This window comes from Nanorana parkeri, unplaced genomic scaffold (genome assembly GCF_000935625.1).
Source record: "Nanorana parkeri isolate BGI_ZX_2015 unplaced genomic scaffold, ASM93562v1 scaffold117, whole genome shotgun sequence".
Taxonomy (NCBI): domain Eukaryota; kingdom Metazoa; phylum Chordata; class Amphibia; order Anura; family Dicroglossidae; genus Nanorana; species Nanorana parkeri.
In genome coordinates, this window is record NW_017306385.1 from 1,277,239 (window position 1) to 1,287,054 (window position 9,816).

Below are 9,816 nucleotides of genomic sequence, written 5' to 3' on the forward strand. Positions count from 1 at the left end.
CCACCCCCCCCCTCCCCTGATGTCTCCATAAAGAGGACCTGTCACTGTAGTTGTCACTGGATCTTGTTAGCCCCGATAGAAATAAAGTTAAGTGAAAAAAAGGAAAGTCACGTATAACATTTAAAAAAAAAAAAGTCCCCATGTACATGCACATACAAAAGCAAACATACGCTGGCTGCGTCTATGTGCGGAAAGAACGATTGCCCCACACGTTACATATCACTACAAATGTCGGAGAGTGAGCAGTAATTCTAGGGCCATCAATCATTTTTAACACTAAACTGAAAAGCTTATAAAGCGTTGCCTATGGGCAATTTTGGGCATGGTAGTTTTTCACGGGCTCACGCAATTTTAAGGCTTGAGGTGTTTGGTGTCTATTTATCCAACATGACCCCTTCTTTTATATTTTACCTTAAGAATTGAGTAATGATAAATGTTTCATAACATGATGTAAGGAAAAACGTTTTTTTTTTCAAAATTTTCCTTATTTTTTTTCTTTATATAGTAAAAAAAATAAAACCCCCAGTGGTGATTAAATACCACCAAAAGAAAGCTATATGTGTCCCCAAAAAATGGCATAAAATTAATTTCACTACAGCGTTGCATGACTTAATAAATGTCGGTGAAAGTACCTCAGCGCTGAATACTGAAAAATGGTCTGGACAGGAAGGGGGTTTAACCCCCCCGTTCATCAAGTGGTTAAAGAGAGGAAACTGTTGCCCTATATTGTAATCGCCTGATTCTAGCATTGGGCCGACACTAGGGCACATGGTCTCTGCCAATGGGATGGAGCAACCCAATAGGTACCACAGGATGCTCTGTCAGAGACCATGTGACCAATGGCCTGACACCAGCCTATTCCTGAAATTCTCTAATTCTTCACAATATACTACAGCTTGTGCTTAAATATTGCAATGGAATTGCTTTTCTAGCTATAGATCCTCTTTAATGGGGCTGAAAAGCAAGGCTTGTAAAACGATATGGAACTTGTTTTTGTTGAGTTTGCCTTTTAATGGTCAGCCGGGTTGTTTGCTCAGAATATTTCATGTCCTTTATAAATTAGATAATTGTCAGTAGCAGACGAGGAGCTTGTTTAATGGAGTGAGGTTAAGCAAATGTTCCATACCTTGTAGGTTTTGAGGTTTCCTATTCCAGTCATAAACATTACTGACAATGATAGCCCCAGGAGAACTGCAGTGGTTAGTTCTGGTGTCTGAAAATCAAAGGCGGACTATGATGAGTTCAGTTGGTAGTTTCTAAACGCTTGTATTTATAAGCATGACACTTTACGAAACATTTTACAAGCCGCTGTTAATGCCAAGTCTGCAGAATAAAAATAACAGAAGTTTAAAAAAAAAATAGCTTAATCTGTAACTACGCTTTCAGCGAGGCAGAATTAGAATTTAAGTGTTCAAAACTATAGAGTTGATTTACTAAGAAACAGAGCACGTTCAATTTCAGTATATGTTAAAGCAGAACTCCAAGTAAAATATTATTAACTCTTGCAGTGAGGCTACCCCTGCATTGCAAGGGTGAAGTGCTCGTTTTTGCCTATGGTCAAAAATAATACAGTAATGTTTTACTCACTCGATCCATCAAGACGGCCCGCTGTCACAGCGCTTCCTCTTGCCTGTCTCCTCTTCCTCTACAGCGATGGTATTGACGCATACTCATGTCCCATATACTGTGTATAGAATGTGATGACTTGGGGACCTTAGACCGCTGCAGCAGAGGGGAAGTGAGGCGAAAAGGGACAGGCCTAGGTTTTCTTCAAGTGAAACCCGAACACTCCAGTTCTGCACAGCAACTTTTTTTTTAGAATAAAGGAGACGACCAGGGGAGAGAGACGACCAGGGGAGAGAGCGTGAAGAGAGACGGCCAGGGGAGAGAGCGTGAAGAGAGACGGCCAGGGTAGAGAGCGTGAAGAGAGACGGCCAGGGGAGAGAGCGTGTAGAGAGATGGCCAGGGAAGAGAACAAGGAGGATGAGCTAGGAGAAGCAGCCAGGGGAGTGTGCCCTTCAAGACTTATCTGCATTCTATGTTTCAGACAACTCCTTGCTCCCCGAGTTCCAGCATCCCTCCATCTCCCGTTTCCACAGTGGTTACAGTACTTCCATTTCTATTACATCTTCACCACTTTTGATAGTCCTCCACCATATATATAGGACACAGCCTTCAGTAGGATACCTGCACAAAACAAATCATGCAAAATACAGTAGTGTGTTATGGCCCTACAGTGCTCATCTTGCTCTGTCTTGTATAGGCCCTCCGACAGTCACCTAAGTAATGAGAACTCAGTATTAGGAGAAAAGAGTCTTGTTCGCTATGATATAGAATCAGGTACAGCTCAGCTAAATATTAGATGGCCACGTAATCTATTCCTTGTTCATGCATACTGTATATATTCTTTCCTTCTTTGGCTGGTCTTGGAAATCCTTCCACAGTCAGCTTCTGTAAAGATATATTTTCCCCAGCCAGTGGACTTTCAAAGAACAGCCTACTCAGGGAGTACTTAACATCCATTCTCTGTGCATGCTAGTGGTCCTCATAAAACTCATTATAAACATTGGTAATAGGGAGCAAGCACTGTATCTGAGGTTTCCACCTTCGTATTACCTAATGAGGGAGGAAATAATTGTAATCTTAAAAAGAGTGGTAAGTGTAGGAGAAGAGCGTTTTTGTGACCACATCTTCTATACATGAACGCCAGTTATGTCTGCATGGAATTTTCCAGGACTGATTTCCTGATGGTGACAGCAGTAGACGGTGCATAATAAATGCTTAGGCCCCTTTCGCTTTGTACAGTCAGGAAGGGATCAGTGCATGAATCCCCTACTGATTGGATCGGTACGAATCAGATGTCACTGCTGTGACGTCCTTGTCCGTCCAGTTTTTTCCTCCATCTTGTGATGGAGGAAAATTTAAATGATTGGACCCCATGTCAGTCTGTAAGGAATAAGGTCCGGCGAAACGCAACACTGTTCCGTTTGTTTTTTCTCGACCTGGCAGGAGCCAGATGTAAACCGGAACCTGTCCGTTTGTATCCGGCTCCCCATAAACTTATATTGGACATACGGTCGGGTCTGCTTTTAAAACTGGCAGGCGAACCCAATCACACCTGTGAAAGGGGCCTTAAACATATGCTTATAGTCTCCATCAGAACGCTGTGTGGCAGTTTACAAATGTAGGAGCACAATTGGGAGACATTGACAGAGTGATGTTACCCTATTACAGGAAGTGACTGAGCAAGGACCTTCATGGAAGGATCAACAAGTATTTTAAGAATTGGCACATTTAAAACAAAATATTGAAAATTCTCTTTAGAATTGCATGAGCATGTTAAAGAGTGACATGAGATTTTAGGGGCTGGGTTTAAATCTAATGTTGCAAATCTTTGTTCTCTGCATATGCTAGAGTTTAGTCTACACATAACTTTTGTCACACCAGTATGTTTTTGATGTCACTGGGATTTGATGGCATTAAACACAGACCACAAAACTATTCCAATGGGCATTACCCATGAAAACATGGCTATAAGATATCCCAAAAATAATCAAACATGCATTCCTTCTTGTTCAGGCCTTAGTAATACAAAGTAAAGTGTAGTCAATATACGTTTACTGCTAAAGGTTACAAAGTTTTGAGTTTGTTTTTCAGAAGGTTTTTTAAAATTCTAGGTAAGAAAAGGTCAGATTTTTGGCTAACTCTGCCCATATTGCCCACACATTTTTGGTTCTTAGTCCATTTTTCCCTAATTGTTAAATAAATTACTTGCTCAGCTACATTCTTTCTAATCGTGGCAATGGTCCTTTAACCTCTTCAGGAGCAGCATGGTACACCCCCTTCCTGTCCAGGTCACTGTGATAGTTTGACTGACCATTACTCAGTCATGCTACACTGTACTCAAATGACCTTAATACCATTTTGTCTGAGACAGATAAAGCTTTCTTTTGGCCCTTATGAAATAACCACTGGGGTTTTCAAGTTTTTCTATAAAAAGGAAAAAATACTGACAATTTTGAAAAAGAAATAAAGGTCACCTCCTACTTTTCCTTTTATTCCTTCATTAGGTCCTCCTCTCACTCTTTCCTCCATTGTAAGAGGAAGGAAGCTCACCAGTGTAAACATTGCCATCTGATCACTACGATAACCAATCACAGTGATCACAGGGCACAGAGCCGGTCTGAGAGCCGATGTATTTCCCTGTATAATAAGAGCGGGACGGCTGGTTGTGTGTGTGCCGGGCACGTGCACAAAGGTAAATGCGAGATGACGTAAACCATGTCCACCTGTCCTAGCCTTATAGTTACAATTATCGGACGGCAAGTGGTTAAAGTGACACTAAACTCAGGAGTCAAACCTTAAAAATGCATTCAAGTAACCTATTTATTACAGGTATTTATTTAGCGCCGCAATTTACGCAGCACTTTACATAGTTGCACATTCACATCAGTCCCTGCCCTCAAGGAGCTTACAATCTGAGGTCCTTATCTCACATACATGCATACAGAGTAGCACCAATTTTAAACAGAAGCCAATTAACTTACGCAGCACGTCTTTGGTGTGTGGGAGGAAACCGGAGTACCTGGAGGAAACCCACGCAAGCACAGGGAGCACATGCAAACTCCTTGCAGATAGTAACCTGGCCGGGATTCGTACCAGGGACTATTAACATTTGTGTGTCACTCGGCTGTAGATCCTTAAATCATCTCTGGATTGGTGCTGACACTGTTGATCCTTTTATTTATTGTCTTTTAAAAGTTTACCTTTTTGAAAGAGCAGTGAATGCTTAATTTTTTAAAACTTTTTTCTTTTATTTTTGTTCTATTTTGTTCTATTTTTTTTTTTTTTGATGTATGGTTGTGTCATTATGCATACTCATCAAAGGAGGAGCAGCTAACTCAAAACATTGATAGATGAACTGAAAAATCCTGTCTGACCAGTGACTTTCCTCCCCAAGAACAGTCAGCCAGGGGCAACGAACACTGCCCATAGATATGACAATCTTGAAGTGACAAGGCTGATGTGGGCTGCAGTGGCTGACAATCATTTAATATCCTTCAGGTAGCTTTTTAATTGTGTTTGTTTAGTTTTCTGTCATTTAATGGAAGGATCAGATTTCCTTGCTAAATGGCAATGTCCTAGTTAATCTGAGATAACAATAGAAACAAAACAGTCCAGATTAAGATGCCTTGAGTTCCTGGAAAGTACAGAGATACAACACAAACCAGTTTTCCAGGGCAGAAGTTTCCACAGGCCAGACAAAGCTGGCTAAGGTCATTCACTCTGGAGATGAGCCGAGATGAAGGACAGGGCATAAATCACGTGATGGAGAGCATTCCAAGAGGGGTTAGTAGAATCTGAATGTTCCTTAAGGGGAGAACAAAATACATATCCTAAGGCTGAAATACACAATGCTGTGGAAACCATGAAAAGGCATAATTCTTGTTTTTATTCTATTCATTTAAAATTGTGATTTTAAAAATAACATTTAGCACATGATACATAATATAGCACTGCTGAAATTTGGCTATTATTTTGTGGATAGAGAAACTAAAATATAGATTCCTGAATCATAACACCACAGTAACAAAAATGCTTAGATTTTAATCACTCATAAAAGAACAGTAAAACCTAAAATGTATTCAGGTAGATCTAAGCCCTACATGAAGGACATTTAGGGGGTTATTCACAAAGCTAGCCGAAGGATCAGCTGAAGCTTCAGCTGATCCTTCGGTTGCGGGAGCCCTTTGGTTCAGTCAAACCGAATGGCTGCCGTACAGGCTACTCGCTTTTGCCCGTACAGCTTCTGAAGGCGGCCGAGCGGCTCAGCCGAGCCAAAGGCATATGCTTCGGCTAGACTGAGCCGAAGTGACAGCCAAAGTGGGGCGAACTGCCGTCTGGCCGAACGCCTCGCAAATGACAGCTAGGCGGAGCCGGCCGTCCATCGTAGCCTTAGGTTTTTATTCTACTATAATTTAATACCACTGTCAGGGGTATTCAATGAACTGGCAAAATGTTCTTCTTTAACCAAGGTTACAACAACAGTAACAACTGTCTGTTTGTTTTTGTTTGTTTTTGTTCTAGTTCTATCAGATTCCCCATGGATCAGCACTTCTGGGTCCTGTAAGGGCAGATGTTTTGAACTTCAAGAGGCCGATCCCCCTGCATGCCGCTGTGACAACCTGTGCAAGAGTTACAACAGCTGTTGCCAAGACTTTGATCAGCATTGCCTAAAGACAGGTATGTGGCAACGTTGTCTTATTAGTGCATTCATGTATAATGCCTGCTTCTTCACAAAGAGTCTTCTAAACACAAAAGACTCCTGAAATTATGACCTTTTTGGATTTTATTGTCATATTAAAATGGAAAAGTGATTTATTGGTTCCTGAATTATTTTAGCTAATGCTTCCTGTTGGGTTGCTTTGTAAAATAACACAATGCGTCAATGTCTAGAACACATTTTGTTTTTGGTCACAGATTACCAGATGCACATATTAAAAAAGGATTACTTGGTTACCTCCTGGTTTGGGGTTCTTTACATTCTTGATGCTGTCTATTCTCTGTGTTGTGTATCGGATGTGAAGGAAGTCTAAATCTGCTAATATCCTTAGCGGTTTTGGACCTGTAGATGCTTGTTTGGGTTTAGATTTTGCATGCCTAGGCTAGGTATCTCCATTCTCCGCTGAACATTGGTGGAGACCCAACCTGAGAGGTGGGATAGCCAAGTTTTGCTCCATTGACAGAGTTGTCTGTTCCTTCAATACAGAGCAACATTGCTTCGTCTCTTTGTTTCCGCTTCTCTCTACCCTTTTCTACATTTTTCATCCTGTCCTCATCTGCTTTTTTTTCCCCCCCTTTTTTAATTCTCGCTTTTTTTTTCCTTTCTGCTTTCCTCTTTCGCAGCATTGGACTGGACATGGTTCCTACCAGATGATTCTCTGCCCTACCCAGATTCTAAGTCGACCCCTGCAACAGGTTTGACACAAGTAATATGTTGAAAATTATTTTATTGCCTTTTAACATTTCAACATCATAAAGCAGACATGCTTATTGTATTTTGTATTCATGGGTGTAAGATAATTATTTCACTTAAAGTAGAGCTGAAGCCAAAACTTTTTTTTTTCTATTTTGGATAGAGTAAAGAAAGCTTTTTTTTTAAAAATAAAATCACACAATGAGAAAGCGCCACTACTGTAAAGAAACCACTCACGTTACTGATGTCAGCATATCGTGTGTCCGCTGGTCCTACAGTGCCGGGAAAATGTGCAGGGGAACGAACTGAGAACTGTCAGGGGTGATCGTGTGAACAGCGTGAACTCAGCTAGCCAGGCTGAGCAGAGGCTGCACGAGTATAAGGCGGTGTTAGTGCCGGACCGTACGGAGACCCCAATAGTCTGTGGGGGTGGTGTCTCTGGAATGTCAAAAACGAAGGGGAATGAAAAGAGCTGGACAAGGGTAGTGTCCAATGCCGGCGGCTACGGGTTTCGAGGCTCTGCCTCTTTGTCAAGCCTCAATTGAAAGTGCAATAGAAATGGCGGGATGTCTTGCCAGTGTTTAAATTTGGCAGCTGGGAGGAGTCAGGCGCTGTCCAGAGTGACTGTGATTGGTGGAGGAGACGAGTCTAAGGGCACACTCCCACTTAGGGGCTGTGCTTGGGGGAATGGGCATAGATCGAGCAGAGCAAGTCTATCATAAGGTTGAGTGGGAGGAGAGATGAAGGGATGAGCAAAAACAACCCACAAGGACGGCATATTAATATCATATTGATAGCATTGTGATCTCGGGATGCCAAATGACAACCTGGATTATTATGTAGGGGTGTGTGCCTACGATAGACACAGGTTGGATGTCTGGGGTATAAAGAATCTATATGGCTGTCTGTTTAACCAAAAATGGTGCTTTCTCATTGTGTGATTTTATTTGTGTACCCACAGGGTTCCTCTCCCTTTTTTTGACAGAGCTTGCACACTGTATTCCTAATCACTCACTTTTTTACAGTACATTTCTGTATAGCCGATTGAAGTCTTTTACCCAGCAGATAGTGCGCTTTAGCCCTTTTTGTTGTTCTAATTGCTTGTTTTTTGTTTTTTTTCCCATTTGTTTCCCATTGAGGAGATTTGCCTTCACTTCCTGTCCAATAGCTACAGCAGGAATTTAGAGAAAATTCCTCCAAAGAAAGGGAAATCCCTGGTTGTCAACAAGGTCACCCGGACTAGTGTCCCCCTCTTGCTATTCTGATGACAACCCAAAATGTGGGATTTTATCTCACCTTCAGTGATAACAGTCAAGACAAATAGAGAGGGTGAAAGTAGCTAACGGGAACACAGATAAGGGCTCTAATCTCTTTCACTCTATTCAAAACTGAAAAAACTTTTGGTTTTAGTTGCACATTAAATTGACTATGATTTTTGACTATTTGGTGGGCCCCCAATATATATTTGGCTTACTCCAAGCTACCAATGTTTTTCTTCCTGGTCAACAAAGAAGCTTTCCTAGCAACATTACAGCCAGTGTGATTCACCATGGCCGAATGTGCGTTACTTGTTTCTAGAGATGAGGTAGGCTGTACTTCTTAGGGTTAAGGGTTTATGTAGAATGAAAGGCTAACTCCAGACAATTTTTTTTTTTCTTTTGGATAGAGCTGGTAAGACTTAGCATTTTAGTTAAGGTTTTAGGTCTACCTGTGACACCAGGGCAAGGAAGGCTTTTTATTTTTGTCTGTGTTCATTTAAATGCAGCTACAAAATGATTCTATCACCAAGTTGCCAGTAATTGTACTATTAGGTCTTGTATGTAGGAGCTTCAGTATGTGAAAGAGCAAGCTTTTACAAAGTATTTGTGAAACTTTCAGCAAGTTTTGAGTACCTTTTTGATGAAGCTTTTTAAAAGCACATTTTAGTTCCAGCAATATTAGATCCAATAATATCAAATAATACAGAGTTGGTTTCAGACATGGCAACACAGGAAAATTTGGGTAACAGCGATCACGGGGTGATCATGTTCATTGTAGGTTACAGAAAAGGAAGGTAGTTTGGTTTGACAAGAACAGCAAACTTCCAACAAACTGCGATCCTTAAAGGAGAACTATGAGGTGAGTGAAAATCACTAATTCTCATAGTTCGAGCCGACATGTGACAATGAAACTGTCACACGTTGGCTCAATAGATAGGGAAGTGAGCAAACGCATACTGTCGCTAGCTCACTTCTCAATCATCTCCCTGCAGAGAGTGGTGACTGTCAGTCACCGCTCCCCGCAGGGATTCCCCCATCCTCGCTCCGATCCTCCAGCGCTGAGGAACGGATGGGGCGGGTACAGCTGGCTCTGCCTCTAGATAGGAAGAGCCAGCTGTCAATCACGCAGCTGGGTGGATCTCAACAGCATTGTCCGGATCCGTCCCGGCTGCGGCGGTCTCAGTATACCGCAAGCTGTAGCTTGCGATATACTGAACTTTGGATCACGGGAGGAAACATGTATATGTCCTCCTGTGACCCTAAAGAGAACTATGGGAAAAAACACCCCATAGTTCTCTTTTTTAATGAATGATGTCAAATGGGAGGAGCTATTTATAACAAAGAACACTGAGACTGAGTGGGGTTGTTTTTAAGGATATACTAAACAATAGCATTAACCAGTGCATACCATTGGGCAACAAAAATAAAAGAATAAAAGCTAAACCGGTATGGCTGAATCTGAAGGTAAAACCACTAATCAATAAAAAGAGACTGGCATTTAAAAATGTTAAGATGGAAGGGACAGCACTGGCCTTCCAGAACTACAGGGAATGCAATAGAAAATGTAAAAGTTCTATCCGT

The 9,816-nt window shown here is 41.5% G+C and overlaps 1 protein-coding gene across 1 annotated transcript in view; it reads left to right on the forward strand.

Annotated features, from left to right (window-relative positions):
* Nucleotides 1–9,816, forward strand: part of ENPP2 (ectonucleotide pyrophosphatase/phosphodiesterase 2) — a 78,061-nt gene that overhangs the window by 7,153 nt on the left and 61,092 nt on the right. Inside the window, exon 3 of the mRNA XM_018553337.1 lies at nt 6,088–6,243. Coding sequence (XP_018408839.1) covers nt 6,088–6,243 — 156 coding nt within the window. The remainder of the gene's footprint in view (nt 1–6,087; nt 6,244–9,816) is intronic.